The following is a 19,535-nucleotide window of genomic DNA, read 5'->3' as shown; positions in this document are numbered from 1 at the left end:
GCTTTAACACCGCCGAGGAGTTCAGCACTACCCCATCGACACCCAGAGGAAAATTTCCAAAGATAAGTTATTCCCGGGGCACCAAATGACTCGAAGGAGCTGATGCACAGGCTGGAGAATGGCACCATCAGTGAGACTGCGCAGCTCCTGGACCAGCTCGAGGCCCATCAGCCTGCACGGGCAGACGGATTTGGGCCCGTCTGCACAAGTCTGGGCAAACATGTCCAAGGTTATCTGCAGAGGCTCGGTTCGCATATCGACATCGCGTTCCTGTAAACATGCCAAGGAGACGAAGAGCGTATTCTCTCCCCCTCTCCTTCTCATTGCTCTTTGGACTAGGCACAGTGCCTTCGGTTTACGCAGTGATATGCAAGGCCTTGGTGTCACTTGTGAGCTCTAGTTAGGGCAAACACCTATTTATTTAATCAATATAAATTAAAAAAAAGGGAGGGGAGAAGCTGATCTGTAGCATTAAATCAAGAATAGACTCGCTCCTTCTGTCTTTTCTTTGGTCTCGCATCTGTCTGACTGGGAAGTGGCCAACCAGGCATTAAAATAAACACAGAATGGTTAAAATATCAGCTCCAAAACAGATGTTGAAATCTTATTGCATTTCCCAAAGCTGGTGTTTACTGCCTTGGCAACCTAAGAATGCTGTTTTGCTTAAAGCACAATTTTAGTAATTCTTCTGCCTTGAATAATGTGAAGGAATTTTAAAATTATTTCCAGACCTTGGTAGTTTGCTGCCTTATTAGAGGAAAGCACCAGCCTGGTGTCTCTAGGAAGCGGGTATGAGTTTGGCTCCCGTCAGACGCGAGAGGGTTTGGTAGCCGGAGCTTAGCCTTTTAACGGAGCGCAGTCAGGAAACAACCACACACCGCTTGATAGCGCACAACTGGCTCTTCTCAGTTAAAAGATGTCGAACAAATTACTCCTCTTTAATCCAGACAAGGTAGATTAGAGCGCAGCGACTTGAATTAGTCCAGCTGTAGCCACCTGCTTGTGAGTGACCATGTCTCAAGGCTCGGCATTTTTTCCCCCGTTTCTCCAGGAAACCAAACGGAGCCGATGCAAAACATTCTTCACTGTGGTCCTGAGTGACTTCTGCAGGATGTCGCACTGGCAAGGAATGTACTCGATGCAGCCCCAAAGCTTTTCTTTTCTACCTTTTCTTTTGTGCTTGCTCACCAGTTTAACACAGCAGCTTGCTTTGGCGATTTCTCAATGTGCAGCAGTTCTGGGTGTAAAGAAAAATTTTTAAGTCTATAATAGGATCGCCTTAGTGCCTGTCGCAGATTCAGTGCTAAACACCCAAAGGTTTCTTTTGGAGGCCCATGTCCAAAACACAACTGTTCTGACCTGAAATACAAATACTGCTTTACTTGGCTGGTGATAACATTTTCTTTTTGTGAAAGGAGAGCTGGAACAGGCCATAATTAATATCTTTCCTTCACCTAGTTTCAGTGATGGAAAATAACTATTAGGGTCAATCAATTGGCCTTGGATTACATGTGTTCAGGATACCGCCCAGATAAAAACCTCTCCCAAGGAAAAACCGCTGCCTGCTATTTAATTTTCACAGTTGCCTTTGGGAGTTGAAAAGGGATCAGCTCTCCAAAATTTACATCTTAACCTGCGATTAGGGAACATTCTCAAATATCAAGGCATTGGGTGAATTTTCTCCTCACAAGCCTTAACAAAACTGGGAGAATTCCATCATATTTTCCTACCGTGGCTATCGCCTAGGCCGGCAGCAGAGCAGGACAACAACTGGCCCTTTTGCTCCCGCTAGGAGACAAAAGCGGACGCTGCCGATTGTGCCGGATGACACGTGAGCGGCAAAGCAGCCTTGAGAGGAAGACGACGAAGAAAAAAAGTGTCTTTTCTAAAGCTCTATACAAGGTCCCTCCAGTGCAAACAATAGGGCCGGCCGTCAATGTAGGCACACGCAGCTCGGCGCTCCGGCGATAATTGCGGTGCCTTCAAGGTTAGGTGGTTATGTAAACGAAGGGCAAGGAGGAAAATGCTGGAAAAAACCTAAAGAGCTTCATGGTCACGGGTTTCAATAGCTGTTTCTTTTGAGGGAGGGCACAAAAGGCTTGCGGAAGAGCGGTCGGCACAGGGCTGCCATAGACTTCGGCGCTGGAGGAGATGAAGGGAAGGGGACGGCGGATGTGTGTGCGGACGAAAGGAGCCATGGTGCCCGCCACCGCTAGGAAATACAGCGGCCAGTGGGCTTTTTCGCCATGGGGAGATGTTCTTCGCCCGCTGCCTTGAAAAGGAGGCAACTGGACTTCCTCAGGTGCTCTCAGCACGGCAAGAAAAACATCTGCCCGTGCATATAGATATGCAGGTGCATATACACTTTTTATATGACGCGCAGCAGGTTATTACTGCTGAAAGCCTCGCACCTTTCCGCAGAAATCCAAGCATGGCTTTTTCTTGCAAAACACGATCAAGGAGGAAAAGTCAAGCAAAGGTACAAGACGGCGCAGCTTGTTCCTACCCACACGGGAGAGAGAGGAGAAAAAAGCTGCTCCCTGCGCCCACTCGGCCACTTCTTCGAGAAATGGCCAAGGCTGGAGGAAAAATAACGCCCTGCATAATTCATCTGAGCTCACCTCAGCACCATACGCCATAAAAAACGTGAGCCTGTTGGGTAAGGTGAAATTCCCAGACTGTTCATAGGTGCAAATACGTTTTAGGAAGCATTTGCCAAAGTTCGTCAAAGCACCAGATTCAGCCGGGGACTGCAAAGCTGTCCCGCCACGCGCGGGCTCCTAACTAACGGCACTCGTTCAGCCACTTTTGGAGCACCCAGCTCAGCCAAGGGTGGGTGCCAGCTCCCGCCAGGGCACCGGGGCTGCGGCGCAACCCCGTCCCGTCTCCCCCGCCTGCTCCAAGCAGCCGCACGCGGCACGGAGAACCGCCACATCGGTGGTTCAATGTGAATTCATCTTTCAGCCGAAATCGGTCCCCCAGCATGCCCCAGGGGTGCAACCACCACGTCTTTTGTCTCCTGTGAAGATAGAAAGGAATAAATAAAAGAAAAAAAAAAAGTTCGCTGACTTTTGTCCTAAATTTGGAACAGCCGCTTACTCGTATTGTCCCTCCGCCTCAGTTTTTACAGTTTTTACGAGCTCGTTTTGCATGCAATTAAGCTGTTGCTTTGCTCTCCCTCCTCCTGGCAGACAAATGCCACATCAGGGAAGGTCTAAGAGACTCCAGCAATTGCCAGGTTGGGCCATGGACCCCCCCCCCCTTCTCCCCTGTTCTTTTTTTTGTTGTTGTTGTTACTAAAACCATCCATCTGCCAAATGTCACTAGCTGATAAGAACTGCCCATTTCTAAATCCCCGTTTGTAAATAGATGTTGGCTGCCATAATTAATGTCTGCCATACAACACAATTTGAATTACAAAGCGAAGGCAATTTAAAAATCAGCCTCCCCGTGATTACAATGGATATGCAGCCTATAAATTCCGTAGCCCCAGGAATTATTTAAATTTCGGAAAATGAATGAAAATCAGTCCAAGATGTCTTTCAGGAAAGCGAGACCAGAAGTGGAGCATCTGAGATAAACTAAATAGTCTCTCGAGATAAACGTCCTTTGGTGCAGTAAGACCCATGGCTCCGGGCCACCGCGGGGCTCTAATATCTGCTCTACCGTCAAGGCTGTTATCTGCTCTGCCACCGCCACCTACTCAGAATAAATCCCCTTAACTGATAAGGGCATTACGTTGAGGACCCCTGCTCGTCGCTTCTATCTGACTGGGTGGTTCATATGAACGCTACGGCACTCCACTGCTCCACTTTGCGACACGGTGTGCCGGCTGGGATCAAGCCTCCGGTGCACGAGCACGTGAAGGCCAAGGGAAGAAGCGCAAAATGCACACGGCGCGATACGGGCGACGGCACTCGGAAGCATTTACCATGGATTCCAGCTGGTTCGCTAACTAGAAATAACGAGTTAAAATGGACAGCAAATGCTTCGAACAAGGGAGCAGCAGCATTAGGCTAAAGGGGAAGGCCAGCAGCACGAGTGTAATTTAAAGCGTGGGTACGGATGTGCTCTTGCATGCCAAAATAAATAGCTCGGTGGCTTCCTAAAGACATATGTGCTACAGGATCCGCACAGGCTCGGTAGCACTGTGTCACGGACAGCAGGACTGTTGAACGTGGCTGCTGCGCAGAAGGAAAATCTCATACAAAAAGGACGCTCCGCCGAGCTTTTCCTCTTTCTCCTCTGTCTTTAAACTATCACTTAGGGCTTTAAGCGAATTTCATTAGTTTCCTGCTAGCCCTTCCTTCGTAAAATCAGAAGGAGCGATTCGAGGGCATCTAGCTTTACTAGAAAAACAAATATCTTTGGAAATAAATAGTACTACAAAGGAACAATGAAACCTGCTTTCAAGGAAGCAAACGTGTTGCTGCAGATCACAGCCTGGCAGTTAAGCCCTGCATAAATACCCCAGATATGTGGTAGTGATATCCATGTGATAAATTACATTTATCACGCACCTTTGACCATCTCACCTGCACGTGGCTCCCCCAGCGAGGAAATGTTAACATTCCAAATCTTTCATCGGTTTCAAACAGCTGCCATTAAAAAACAAAAAAACAAAAAAAACCCCAAACCCACAACAAAGAATTCCACATCTTCCCAGAGATAACGTTATCTTTCTCTTTTGAAATGTGATGTTTTCCCTAAATTACATTGGCGCAAAATCCAGGGTTGGTGGTAGGATGTTCAATTAGGCTTAAGAGCGTATAAATAAAGAGCTATTAGGGCCAGAAATGGAAGCAGCCATCACTGGGGACCACTGTAAAACTTGCAAAAGATGTATAATATAATAAATAGAGGCAAGTATTAGCATCACTAGAAATAGAAGAATCCCAGGTTTTTACCTGGAACATGCAATATTTGTATCTTGTGCTAGAAGCTGTCAAGATATTAACCCCTGAAATAAGAAAGTTATAAATAAAACAAACAAAAACAAGGCGGCTCAGATCTGAGACACTTTGCTATTATCCCCAGAATAGAAAACTCGGAATCAGCTTCGATTATATCAAATGACGAACAGCGTCTCACAACGCTGTTTATGAATCATGCCACGTGATGCTATCGAACCTCTGATATACAGCAGACTGCAGAAATGGCTACGCTAGGGCATACACTAAGGTATAACACCTGGTGTAACCCTGCAACGGTAATTAAAGATCTGCACTTAAAGATTATTTTCCCTAAAACCAGCAACATGTACAACAATGCGACCGCTGTAAGATTACAAGGAGACAAAGTCCACAATAAAACGTAAACTCAAAACCCACCAGTTAAGCTGTGAGAACCTTCTTTGGGAACCTAATGAGAACATTAGTTTTCTGACTACCTTCCCTCACACTCCTCTTTGCTAATGGGTGGAATAATCAGTCTTTTTTTAAACGAGGTGCAAATGTAGTTTCACACCTCTACCTAAAAACAAGGTTAAGTCTCCAAGCTCATTACACATTATTAATGAACTCAACAACCGTAGGCAGGCAGGTAAGAGAAGGGGTGCAGGTCTACACTGTTGTGCATGTACATATGCACACTCATACTCAGAAGGGGTCTAATCCTGCAAGGTGCTGAACTCTTTCTTCATAGTAGCAGAATGCTTAACACTGAAAATCTCAGTTGACCATGCACTTGTTTTCTTCTGTTTGTCTCTTTCTTTTTTAAAGTTCTCTTTTTTTTCTTTTTTTTAATACTGCAATGCACTGAAATCCTAGGTTCAGGTCACCATTTGCAAGATTGTCCCCAAGTGTGCTTCAGTATAAAGACTAATATCACCTCAATAACATTTCTTTCACTACTAAATAAGCCGCCTGGCTTCATTGACACAGATCGGGAGATGATCATAGAAAGCTTTAGCTACCCACAACATACAATACAACATCAGGTCAAGCACCAGCGCAGACCATCGTGTTCTGGGAAAATCTGCCATCTTCCACTACCCGCATCATTGCCTGGGATTATCCCCTTGACGGCAGAGCTGGTGGAAAGGAACATGTGCAAACTCAGCTGCAAATTATATAGGAACAGCTTATTACTTTACTGCTGGGGTTTGCTGCAGCAGTTTAGGTGCCGTTTCACAAGCAGGGGAGAGACCACGGAAACTTGAACCGTGGCAGCTACTACAGCAATTCCTTGCGGTGAATCGGAGCTCTTCGCTCCAGCTCCTCTAGGCTGGACTTCGCATTGAAGCAAGGCAAAGCAAGGGCATGTGAGAGTCATCTTTCAGCATCGACTGGGCAACAAGGTGCTGAAGCCAACACAGAAATTCCTGAACACCATAGGATCCAGGGTCTAAGCAACAGCAGCCAGAATGATACCATTCTTACAAATATACACTTATTTTGTGCTTTTAAATTCATTCTCTTTAGAATCAGAGAGCTTCCAATGAGGTCTGACGTGCACTCCTTAGCATGAGACACTATACATATACATACACACCATATATGTCTAAATATAAAAAAAACTTCCAAAGACATAAAAAACACAGTTTGTATAGGAGAAATGCACACCAAAAAACCCAACAACAACAAAAAAAAACCCCTTCATCCTAGCTCTGGATTAGATCTATATCAGAACATTTGTACACAGCCAATTCAGTCTGACTTTTACAGGAGGTGTGGAGCATAAATGCAGAATGGTGTGCTACGGATTTTGCACAGATTCTGATAACTTCTGTCTAAAAGGCTTGTTGCTGGAAGCATTATTCAAGTCTCAAACGTGCCACACTGCGGGATGAGTGTGCGCTAAAAAAAATTCTTAACAGACCTGTTAACTGAACTTCATGAGTTTCTCTGGAATATAACTCCGCAGAGTTACTTTGATTCTTAAGTTTCTAGCTGGCAGGAAAAACAAGCTCTAATTGTGTCAGCATTTAGCTGTTGAAGAGATCAGAGTTTTATGAGGGATGTAAAAACAGTTCACAGTTACTAAAATAGAAATCTTCGTCTGCTTTTCAAGGAGAGGGGAAAGGAGCATTTAGAAGCTTAGAGTTTAAAAGTGTGCAGTTAAGAAATACACCAATAAATTCATCTTAGGATATTTTCTGGCATGTGGAAAGACAGCAGTAAACACATCTGGGCATTTGTCTGCAGAGAGCTCCCGACTCGAAGTCAGATCTAACTTTGATATGTTTTTAATCCTTAAATTGCTTACCGTTTCCTTCCACGTGAACCCCACTTGCTAAGATAGTGCTCTCCTTTCAGATTTTTTTTTTAAAGATGACCTAAGCCCATATTCAGTAGGAACATATTCTTTTATCAGCTGACGTATTTGTTCCTAAAATGCCCCCAAAGGTAAAACGATAGAGTCCTGCTTGCTCCTTCGGTCCTGCCGGCACAGTGCTGCAATAGTGAGTTTGGGGCTGCAAAAGGTGGAATACATTGGTTTTTGAAGCAATACTGGGTCATAAAGAATTAGGCTTGAGAGAAAACATATTACTGCCTTTTAAGAAGGTGTTTTCAGGCACTGCAGACAAGCGCCCTCCCCCAAGACGTAAATCCCGGATTTTTACTCACCAGCATCGAGACTACCCGTGGCGGCAGTCCACCCCATGACGGGGGGGATGGCACCGACGACGGCTCCCACCCACGTGTTGGCGATGCTCATCCGCTTCATCGGCGTGTAGCAGCACGTGTAGAGGAAAATGTTGAAGGCGCCCAGGGCCCCGGTGAGTGGGTTCACTCCCAGCATCAGCAGGGCGATTCCCGGGACTCCGCAGGCAGCGGCGAAGCACACGGCGAGCAGGGGGCTGCGGAAAGAGCCGGGGACATACGCGGTAGGGAGCTGCCGTAGCCCCTCTCCTTGCTCTTCCTCCCGCCAGTAAAGATCGGATTTTTGCTATATATTTTTTTTTTAACCAAAAAGTCCTCATCCAGCCCAAATGTTCGTATGTGACTTCCATCCTAACGAAAAGCTTTTTTTTTTTTTTTAAGTTAAAGGCAATCTTGTCACAGATTTGAAATAAGTGATTCTTATTCTCGCCATCGCTGGGTTACCCAAATTAATTTAAACTCTTTGGGTAAATAAGCTTTACTGAGAGTTGGTGTTTCCAGCAGACTATTTTCTTTTACTTTGATTTTAATCTCAGTGAATTCTGAACACTGGAAAAAGCGCTCAGGGCTTAGAGTGAACGAGAACGGTTGTAGCTTGCCAGATTTTTAACTGATTGCAATTTTCCAACGAATCCTTTGACTGAAATACAGCAGGATTAGACACAAAATTAGGAAGCACTTAAGAGAAGTGTACGTTCAAGCATTTTGAAATTACCTCAACAGGAGTATTTTTTTGAATTTACTGAGAAATGGCTGGATTTTTTTACACTCCCATTTACCTTGCGCACTGTGCTAAGCAGGGGTAGCACAGCAAAGCAATTCTGGTGACAAAACCAAAACTAAAACTTATTACCTTCTGAGCATAATTGCAATAAGCTGGAGATATTTCAGGTTTGGCTGCAAGCAGCAAACAAATACGGATGCAAATGATTTCTGCTGATTTCTACCGCACATGACCTAAGCTCGGGGAAGGTCGGAAGTTCCTGCTAAACTATGTGTAAGAAAGCAGCTGAAGCGGATTTGTAAACTTTTGCTAATAAGCTGCACAATAACCATCCAAACACAATGAACAAGGACTTTTTTGTTTCGCTAGCAAAACCAGACTTCACAGTCACAACCATGATGCAACTCTAAGGACTGTTTATTTGTGCTCCCTCGCATCCCGTAAACATGTTTGCTGCTGGCGGAGGTATCTTTACACAAGCTTATTCAAGAGCAATTGGTACAACTCGAAAAGAGTATGAAATGAAACTGAGAGAAATAATATGGTGTAGGAGACCTATGGAGGGGGAGGAAAATTCCATTAATTCAATTACTTTTAATAACCCCTACAGCTAAATACACACTTTTAGTCATCCATACAAGAGTGTAAAATCCATGTGCTTGCAACAAATTTCTCTGCATGAACCTCAACTTTACACATCTTGTCTAATTTAAAACTGTGCAGCCTTTGTATTCGACGATCATGGCCAAATCTTTAACCCTAAAATACCTGTTGCCAGCACAGCTCCGACCCTCATAAGGAAAAGTCGCACCAGCTGGTGGGGATGGATTTTACAGCAGCTTTATCAGTAAAGAATCCTAGAGTTCGAATTTTGATTTTTACAACCTTTGTCAGACCTAGGCTGGGTAGACTTCCTAAATAATCTGAAGAGCTAAAATGAGCAAATCTCACACTAAAGACCTATCTTCAATTTAAACTGGATTGGCTGCGTCAACAAATCACAACATTTTATCCAGCTTTTCAAATCCATTCATGGATTTTCGGTGACAGAGCATTCACGGAGCATATTTCCGCTTTGCTTCAGCGTTAACAGCGAGCAGTCTCGGTGTTACTAATACATTACAAATATAGCCGGGGTACCGTGTTGCCATCCATCGCCAATGAGATGTATAAAATCGGAGACTGCTTTCCTGAGCCAAACGGGGAAAGGAAGCATACGGCACGGTGCCCTTCGGTGTTACAGTTCGCTGTGCTCTTTTATAGGAAGGCAGCAAAACACAATCTGTACAGTAAACTGTCTCAACACCGACTACTAATGCTGCACGCAAGACGTTGCCCCTCCACAGTGAAAGCCTACCTGGGTTTGGTTAAACAGATCCAGCTTGATTGATTCCTGAATAAAACACCATCACAGGGTGTAAACCCCAAATTTGCACAATATACACCCTCCCAAGGAGGCAAAAGATGAGCTGGACCCTATGGGACTGTGCTACCCACATTTGCTCCTGCGGGGCTCAGGGACATAAATGAGGACACGGTTTGACCTAATGCAATGAGCACTTTTCTCACTAATCAAGTGTGAAGACTCACCAACAGTGTGACACCTTGGGATCCCACCGACAGATCTGAAAAAAATCTTTAAATAACGTGGCTTTATCAAAAGTAAAGGGTTAGGTTCCATGACTGCAACCTCCAAAGATACATTCTGTTTCTGGTGGATGAAAGCACATTTTTATCTCTCAGTGTCTTTGTTTTTGCCTTTCTCAGAAGGAAGTTGCTGAAGGGGGTTTGATTATTGGCTGTAATAGTCCTAACAACCTCAGAGGAGGGCATCAAATCATTCATGATGGCTGTTCTTCAAAAGCAGTTGAACCATATTACTTTTATACATCTAGAAAGTATTGCATTTTCTACTTCTTTCCAATTAACTAGCATTTCCTTATAAATCAAGGAAATGTAAAATTCTCCTAGAAGAGTAATTGTTTGACTTATAAGTGCCTACACCAGAAACTCCAGCTGAGATCAAAAACTCAAACTGTGATCTAATGGTTCAGATTTGTTATTTCTACCCCATAAAATGCTCCAGAGATACAAAGACACTGCAAACCAAAATTGGGAGCTTGCTTTCTTGCGGATCCATGAGGAGAATTCTACTCACTCTCACACTAATATGTCATCTTTACAAGGTCTAAGAGAAGCATAAGCAACTCTCCACTGGGAAAGAGAGAATATTTGAGGAAAAAGGAGAGAGATTTCAATCACTGGTGTAGTTTTTTCTGCTTCTTAAAATCCCAAGAGTCACTAAAGATAAGACTAACCTTGAGCTTAAATCACAGCATTTTAAGGGGTATTCTGATTTCTACTAGTTTATGGTCTGCTAGGGACCATTATGCGAAGGTTTGCTAAGACTCACCACATCTCCATTCTTACAGTAGATCTGTCCAAACTCACACACGCTGTGTGAGGTTCACTGATTTAACGCATGCCCCCTTGTCAGGGTGCCTTTATCTCACACAGGCAGCACAGAAAATCCAGGATCTCATGCAGGATCAGGAGAAAGGCTGTGATGCTGCACTGAAGCAGGATTTGCCCCATCACCATGTCATCCCAGTACCCCCTACAGCCTCATGCCATGATGCAGTCCAACGTGCATCAGGGGACCATGAGCATCGGATAACTCAGTGTTTGGGAATTCACAAGTGGTGGTCAAAAATGGCTGTGCGGTGTCTACTGATCTCCTTCATCCTTAGACCATCCCACACAATATGGGCTGGCTGATGACAGGAGCTGGTACATAAGCCTCAGCTCACTTGGGCGTTCACTTACGGTAAGGGAATTGCTCCCACGGGGAAAAAAAGGCAATCTTTCATTGGAAAATTGGCCAAGGAGCTAGCTTGGAAAGAAAACATTGAGTAAGAAACTGGGTTTTATGATGGATTTGTGGGAGGAGTTGGTTTTAGTTATTTGGCTGATTAAAATCAGACTCTGAAAAAAAATACTGCAAGTGCCAAATGAGTTCTCTTCAAATTTCAGCTCAAAAATACACAGTATGTCACCACACAGTACACTTCCCATAGGAAAACCAAAACGGGTAGTTCTGCCTCTTGCCCCTTCTGTCCTTTATTGAGAATGTATATACCGACATATGCCCAATAATATTCCTACAGGACACTCAAATTCGACTAAAAGCTTATGAGAGAACTTTAGTTTGAACAGAAGAAAAAAACCCAACCCTTTCCTCATCCAAAGAAAATTTGTTGACATTTTTCTCCCATAGAGTTCACCCAAGATGGACCCTTCCCAGTCACACTTCACCAAAAGTGTCCAAGAAAAGGAGGAGGAGGAGGAGGAGGAGGAGGAGGAAGAGGAGGAACAGAGGCCAATGTTTCTATTCAATCAACTCAAAGCTGACACAGAGGGTTTCCAGATGCTGTCAATCAGGCTGGGAAGAATTGCCCAAGGGTGGCCCGGTGCCAGTGGGGCAAGAATGGGGTGCGAGCAGGAGGAATCCCACGCGAGTGAAATTCAGGTTGCTTGCACAACCATTGGCATCCACACGGACCCTCACCCACCGTATCACTGATGGTGGCTTTGGACAACGCAGCAGTCTGTTTTAATTCATGTGCAATAGCGTACATCTTTGAATCCAGGCGCTCCTTACAGATGGGCTGGCTATACCTATATAATGATCTTGCAAACATTTGCATGAAGGATATTTATTTAAGAGGCTCCGGAGTCATGGGTAATAGTACTTATTGACTCACAGCATTACTTCGAAAAACTGAGAGAGGGAAAACAAATGAAACCATTTGCCCATCTATAAAATTAATGTAGTATCTTACCTATTTTACAGCAGCATTAGGAAGCTTAATGTCTTTAAAGATTAATAGTCTCACCAATACACAGGCTTTCCTACACTATCTTTGGCAAAACATTTTGTGAAGATGGCTGCTGAAGTATGGTTAGCATTACAGTATAGAAATCAGTATTAAAAAAGGAGGAAAAAAGAGAAGAGTTGAAAGAAAACTGTGTTCAGAAAAAATAATCAAGAAACTAGATGAACTCCCTCCTCAAAACCTATCAATATTTAGAAATATGGAAAATTCCACTATCAGCCTCTAATGCTTCGACCTAACTCTGTGACTATATTGACACAAACATAAATGCAGACACAAAGCCTCCATGAATTGTGAATAGGTGCATTCATGCAATCAGCAGTTATATGCAATTAATGTTCAGATGTTATGTAAATATATAAGAAAAATAATTTGTGACCTTGCCTTAATGGGAACTTGGGCACGCCAAACATATTTACATAAAAGTGTAAGCTTGAATGTAAGTGTCCATTTAAGACTGTCTGCATATTTTTCAGGTGAAACGTAAGTGCTTTATATTTAAAAATTAGATTCAAAGCTTGCTACAAAAGGTAATAAAACAAATTCTCTCTTCTCCCTGTGTGTCAGAAACCTTTTATAGAAACATCACCCACTTCTAAAAGGCAAACTAAAGGGAAAAAAAAAAAGCCCTTTTGTTTTGCTGCAACCATACACAGAATACCTTAATGGGTTTAAATGTCAAAAATCGCGGTTGGTATTTTGTATTAGACCTTACTGACAACTGCCCCTGGAGCCACCAGGCCAGGTGGCTCTGGTGACTTTGCCAAACCGTGGAGGATGATCTAAACTAGGCAGGACAGAGGCAGAGAAGGAAAAAACGCGGAGGGCAGATACTGCACGCAAGGTCGGACAGCAGCACAGCAGCAGGGAACGGCACCTCGAACCATCGCGCGGCACCACACAGAGACACTTAGGTCCCGTCTGCTCTGGCAGGACTCAACACAATGCTTTCAATCATGCCCTAGAAGAAATGGTCTTTAAAGTTTTGGGGGCTTGGGAAGAAAGAAAAAATATCCAATAGCTTGGCTCCCCGACTTTCTTTACCCATATTTTTGTGTTTTACACACAAAAAAAAGAAAACACAAAATGGGGGGAAAGGAAGGTGAGAAGGGACATGCTAAGAGTCGTTTCCACCTCCAGAAGAAGCCAAGATACCCATCCTCCCTTTCCTTCACATGGGATTGCAACGATGGCAAATACTCTGTGCAGACTATATCCTTTAATTAAACCGCAACGTTACTTATATCTTTGGTGAGACAACAATAGTTTTTGGGTCTATCAGACAAGTTTTCTGTCGAGATACAGGTTCATCAACACCACCACACGTCTTTCCCTCAGATCTATCATGTGTTTGCAGCTGCTGCCCACAGAAACAGTGCTAAATTACCATTGACATCCTAACGCTCTATGGGGACACGTAAAGGATGCTGAGACAAGAAAGGTGAGACTGATGGCTCAGATGAGTCTTGACACTGCTACTCTGGACAAGAACTTCATCTGCACCTACTGTCAAAACAAACTGTCACAATATGAGGAGGAACAGCCTAAAACAGTCTCGAATGCTAACTGAAAATGATGGAAGCTCAGAGAAAGTTATTTGGCAGAAAAAGAATACAGGTGTGATTCTCATCTCTGCAAGTTTGTTTTACCATTGCCATCTGAGATACAAGTCCAGTGTATGAACATTGTTCCAAAAATATAATTAAAATAAAATTTCAGGAGTAAGCATCACAAGCTGCTTATTATTTCTGGAATCTGTAGGTACTAAAAATGCCCCCAGAGTAGTCACCAGTACAAGGCTGGCAGAGGAAGCACTCTCCCTCTAACTTTTTCCAGGTCAGCAATAAGTTATTAAGGTTTCCGAAGCCATTTACAAACTCAGACAAAAGCATCAGTCTGAGGTTTTTACATTTTTCCAACAATAATGAGGGGTTACAGAAACGGATGCACAAGTTGCTTTCTTACGACAGTTTTTATGGGCACGAAAGCCCAAATTAATTTCCAAAGGGGAGAACGCCCATAGAAACCTGCAGGACAAATGTACCTAACGCAGCTCAGAAATTCCTCATTCTCTGCAGCTTCTGATTCACCCGAGTTTTGCTCATCTCCTGGCATCGTTTTAATTCCTGCAGCCAGGCAACACTAAGTTGCCACCAACCAGCCCCAGGGTGAGAGCTGAGCCTGTGGTCATCATGACTACCAGGATCCTGAGCAATGACTTGGTCACCTCCCTCAGTTTGAGGAGCATCAGCCAGGGATTTCTTTTTTTTTTCCACTTTAAGATCAGCACCCAAGAACTGCTGAACCCTCCTTGGCAGCTTTTGGAGATCAACCAAGAAAATTAAGGAAGGCCAGCAACCCCAGAGGTCACCACGGACAGTCCCATCCCACGAGCACTGGTGACCCCAGAGAAACAAGGAGCTGAGGGTGCTAATGCATTGCAATAACCCACGCCTGTGCAGAAGCCCTCCTGCTCCTCCGATTTAGGCAATGGGGAGGAAAGTCCATCTCCCTCACGCACACCTCTGGATTGCGTTTGCGTGATTTCTAGCTTGGCTTCCCCAGATGGACAGATGTCTGGAACTGGCAGGGGAGTTGTCTTCTGGCACTAGTGCCATAAAGTCAGCTGACTGCAAAAAAATGAGCCGCATGGCTGTAAAAGGCACATTTTGCCACAAATAGCAACAGCAGCTTCCCTGAAAGGATTTTTGATAGGAGGCTAAAAAAAAAAAACCCACTCTCATAACTTCCAAATTCAAAATAAGGAAAAAAGCTTTCAAAATCAATCAGCAGTCACAGCAGACAACTAAATTATGGCAATCTACCAGCAATGAAATTAAATTTTAACTTTCCACACAAATCCTTTCAGGCTGCATATTTATATCTTTAGTAATAAAAACCATATTCGTGACCGTTGTCAGCTGTAAAAGTTATACAGTAAAAACAACAACAGTAATGGAAAATGAAACTGGAACAACATTGTCTGGATCAGCAGCTTCATCACTGACGATTCTTCTAAAATGATTCTTGCTTTTTGCAAAAGACATCGGATTAAACTCTAGAAGAGTCCTACAATGTGATGGTGGATGGTACCTGACAGAAAAAACATCCAGGTTCAGACGTGAGATTTTTCAATCCGTGTGGCTACATGATGACAGATTACGACGCCTAGTTAGCACAGTTTTCCCACAGCATATCTTTTTTTTACAAAGGACTTAAAGCATGACTGACAAAACATTTTTATCTTCAACTACAACTTTCAATTACAGATTTGATTAGTCTCCAAGGAGAGGAATTTCTTTCCAATTAAAAGGAAAAATAGCTGCAGCACTGGCAGAATGGATTTATTGCTAGAAGCCTTTTTTCTATCGCGTAGATCTTGCTCAGTATCAGTCACAAGCTCTACGAAACATGAGCAATCTGCGCTCTCACTTTTTATGCCATCTCCCACAGTTACATTGTGACTGAAGGTTATGAAAGGCCCAAGAACCTGCTGACGGAGGCTTAATCTTGCAAAGCACCAGAATTTCATTAAACTGAACAGTATCTATCAATGAGCTAAAATGGTACTATTTTAAGAAAAAAAATGTAGAAAAAGATCTGACTAGATATTCATTTATGCTCTCTCAGTCATGCAAGAAAGTCCACGACTCCTGATGAGGGCTGGAGGATGACTTATTTTAAAACTAAAATGTAAAACTAAATTGCACTTTTAATTGGGAGTTGAATTCTTCCCCACCAACTCGAAGCAGCGGAATATGTGCTTGTCTATCATTTACGGCTGATGAGAGACTCTCTATGAATACAAACAAATAGGGAGCTTTGTGAAGTCTTTTATTCTTTAATGAATTATTTAACTTCGTCTTTACAGGTCAAGAAGCAGTTTCTTCATTCAGCCTTTATTTCAACCTCTGCCTTATGACTCCAAGCCTGAGTCGTGCGCAGATCTTTGTCTGGTGTCTCATCCCCAAAGGTGCACTGCTGTGGGAGACCAGGCTCTACCTGCACTACAAGAATTGGGATTTTATATCAGATTCCCTTCACCTGGGTATAACACTACTGCAGTTTTTAACATAGCCAGAAGCCACTTGTGTAGATTCTGCCTGCTCATGTTTGTAACTGGGGTTTTGTAATTTAGTTTTTGGTAATGACTACGACAGAAATGTTCAGCATCTCTGATGGGACAGCACTCTTCCCCAAGTGTAAAAAAAAACCCTTGTGGGAAAGTTCTAAAAACCATTTGTAATATAAAATCTGAACCGAGGAGGAAGTATCTGCAAAAAAGAGGTAAGAAACTTGTATGGTGCTCCGAAACAGCCTAAAGAGCAGGGTTAATGGGCAGCATTTAAGTGCACTTAAATAAGGGGTTTAGACTGCCATTATAGTATTGTGTCTCCCGATAAAGGGTTTACAGCCCTGAATGTTTCAAATAAACCTCTTTAAAATGCAAAGCTCTTTGAAATGAATTGCCCTTTTTGGAGTCACTAATACCCTTCTTCTATCTGAAGGGTAAACCCAGGCCCACGGGCACCAAACTGGAAGTGGTTTTGAATGACATCTGGACCATCAACAGGGAAGTGAGGCGGGATTCAGTAAAGAGTGACTTCGATATATGGCAAGGAAGGTAATAAAGTTCTGTGATGGATAAACCTCTATAACTGGCTGGAAATTGTCACGGAGTTGCTTTCTTGCTTTTTGGCACTAAATTGCAAACCAAGCTCTGGCTTCGCTATCTACCATCGTGGTTTAAGAGTGTACTTACTGCAAATAAATACAGACCAGGATAAAATATCCCGTCTCTGTGTCAATTCATTTCTCTCCCAAGGAAGAAATAACCCATGCACGGAGTCCAAACCTTCTCGTCACGGCTGTATATAGCTATGATTGAAAAGTGTAATTGGCACTGTATTTTAACCAAATTGGAGGCAATTAGTTTCCCGAGCTCCTAAAGAATCTGAGCTGCAGATGTTCGGTCTCCCTCGCCAGAGCGAGGGACGTTAAAACAATCATAAACAAACAAGTCTGCTTTAAAGGAATCACTTCATCTTGGAAGGGACACATCTCTCTTTTTTATGCTTGCATACATCAAAATTGACTCTACCGATTTTGCTGAAAGTTTCCACAGAGATGCTACGTTTACACTAAGGCAAGGCAAGAAGGATTTGAACCCAACAGAGGAAAGAAAAACTGGAGTTCGAGGATAAAAAGGCACCCCCAGCACGGAGCCGTCTCCTAACCCTATTCTGCTCTCATTTTTACTGGTGTGACTCCATGTAAACGGTGTCAGGATCTGGTCTTTCACTGCGCACAGGTTCAAGAGCCTGGGACCAAAGCAACCACACGTTTGGGATGATGCAGCTTAGAGAAACCCCACTGAGACTTGCAGTTTCTAACAGCGCATTCGGTCATGAAAAAAAAAGAAAAAGAAAAATTATGCTGCCCTTTGGTATTAAGCAGAAACTCCAATTCGGCCTCATCACTCCACTCGGAGCAAGAGATTAAAAATGAAAAGGACCTATACTTTTAAAATGTTTACGTTCTTATTACATTTGTTATATACACCAGAATGCTAATCATAACAACTCTAAGCAACCCTGCAGAGAGTTAGCGCGCTCCTTGTTATATGTCTTTGTTAGGTAGGAGTGATAGGGGGAATAATAATCACAGCTTCCCTGCAGTCATGAAAATGTAAATATTTTTTTAAAGTGCTTACAAGACAAACCTACAGTAAATTTGAAAAATGGCCCCCATAATATTTAAACTAAATCCTCCTCTTTAACCTAACAAACGTAACCTTACAGCATGGCAGTTAAGTGATCCATTCATTTTATTTTAAAAACTCAATTCTCTATTCATTTAAGAACCAGCGACCAGCTGACAAATCGAATGGGTAATACGTTCTCTCTAGAAATGTTTTTCTGTGATTTAGGGCGATTATAGAATAGGATCTAACATGTGCTTCTGCTCAACCTTCAGCCAACGTTTAGAAAGCAGCTGATAAAGGAGTCTCAGGCTAGCTCTCAGTCTCATTAAGATGGAGAAAACTGAAGTTCCAGAGTATTTATCAACCTCTTCTCAAAGAAAAGATCATCCAGCCATTCTAGACTATGAAGGACAGGATCACAAACTCTAAATACCTTCCTGGAAGCAATGAAAATGAGCAAAATAAGTCATTCACTACCTCCAGAAAGAACAGGACAAGCAGCAATGGTCTGCAGCAGAGGGAAAATCCAGGCTCTAGACATTATTCAGTGGAAGAGCCATTGAGCAGATGAGCCTGCCAAATTGCAATTTAAGAAAATAGTTCCTGCCTACCTGCAGTTCCCTCTGCAGCCTGTAAGCCTGCATTTGATCCTCACGGATCATTTTAAGACTCTACAGGATGCTCTTAAGTAGCTGCTATCTTTCACCTGAGAGGTGATTCTTCCAGTTGAAAGAAAGTACCGTGTAAACATAAAAGTTACCATAAGAGAGAGCTGCCCACCATGCTGCTGCTGTAGATCACCCCAGGCAGGCTATTTTATAGATAGCAATGATACAGACAGTGAATGGTCAGCAAAAAATTGTCCACAAAAACAACAAAAAAATTAAACCGGATAGACAATTTTAGAGTTTTTTCAACATATCAGAATTCTTCAGATTAGCACGTGCTTGTATTTGAATGCAAACTGCTGTACGAGAAGACATGACTCTGCCATATCTGTCACGGTAAGCCAAGCACTGTCACCTTCAGCACCGCCAGACATGGCTCGCATGTGTCACCACTGAGTTGACCAACAAAACTGCTCTCCGTTATGTTCAAACATGATAACATCTAAATACAAACTAGTTTTAAGGTACTTGAAAATTCTAATAGGAGCAAAATGAAAAGTCCTCAGCAGAGGGTAGGAGATGTGGAGGACTAAGCACAGGATATACTCCTAAATTGACTCTAGGGCTAACCATCTTTCTACAGGCTTTGGTCTAGCTACTTTGGGTCCAAGAGTGTCCTTTAAAAACAGCCTGGAATATTTGGGAATGCAGAGATTCTCTTTTTATCCTCTGACATTGAGAGCAGAAAACAAGAAATCTGTTATCCCCCAAAAAGCAAAGAAAGCCAACCTCAGCAGAAGGTCCCAGGGAAATGAAAGCTCCACAGCCTGGCAGCAACTGCCAAAATGAAGAACTTTTTCTAAGGTACTACTCCATTAAAAAATAAAAATAAAAAAAAAGAACCTATGTTTAGCTGTCCAAGCTATCCTTTCTTCACTGGTACATGGCTTTAGTTGGGATTTTTCCCATTTTCAACTTATTCCTAAATTCACCTATGAC

The 19,535-nt window shown here is 43.1% G+C and overlaps 1 protein-coding gene across 1 annotated transcript in view; it reads right to left on the bottom strand.

Moving 5' to 3' along the window:
- Positions 1 to 19,535, bottom strand: part of COX10 (cytochrome c oxidase assembly factor heme A:farnesyltransferase COX10) — a 107,550-nt gene that overhangs the window by 7,597 nt on the left and 80,418 nt on the right. The window contains exon 6 of the mRNA XM_067308377.1: positions 7,569 to 7,801. Coding sequence (XP_067164478.1) covers positions 7,569 to 7,801 — 233 coding nt within the window. The remainder of the gene's footprint in view (positions 1 to 7,568; positions 7,802 to 19,535) is intronic.

Source organism: Apteryx mantelli, chromosome 19 (genome assembly GCF_036417845.1).
Source record: "Apteryx mantelli isolate bAptMan1 chromosome 19, bAptMan1.hap1, whole genome shotgun sequence".
NCBI classification, from domain to species: Eukaryota; Metazoa; Chordata; class Aves; order Apterygiformes; family Apterygidae; genus Apteryx; species Apteryx mantelli.
The sequence above is the reverse complement of the archived record's forward strand: the minus strand, read 5'-3'. Positions and strand labels throughout refer to the sequence as shown.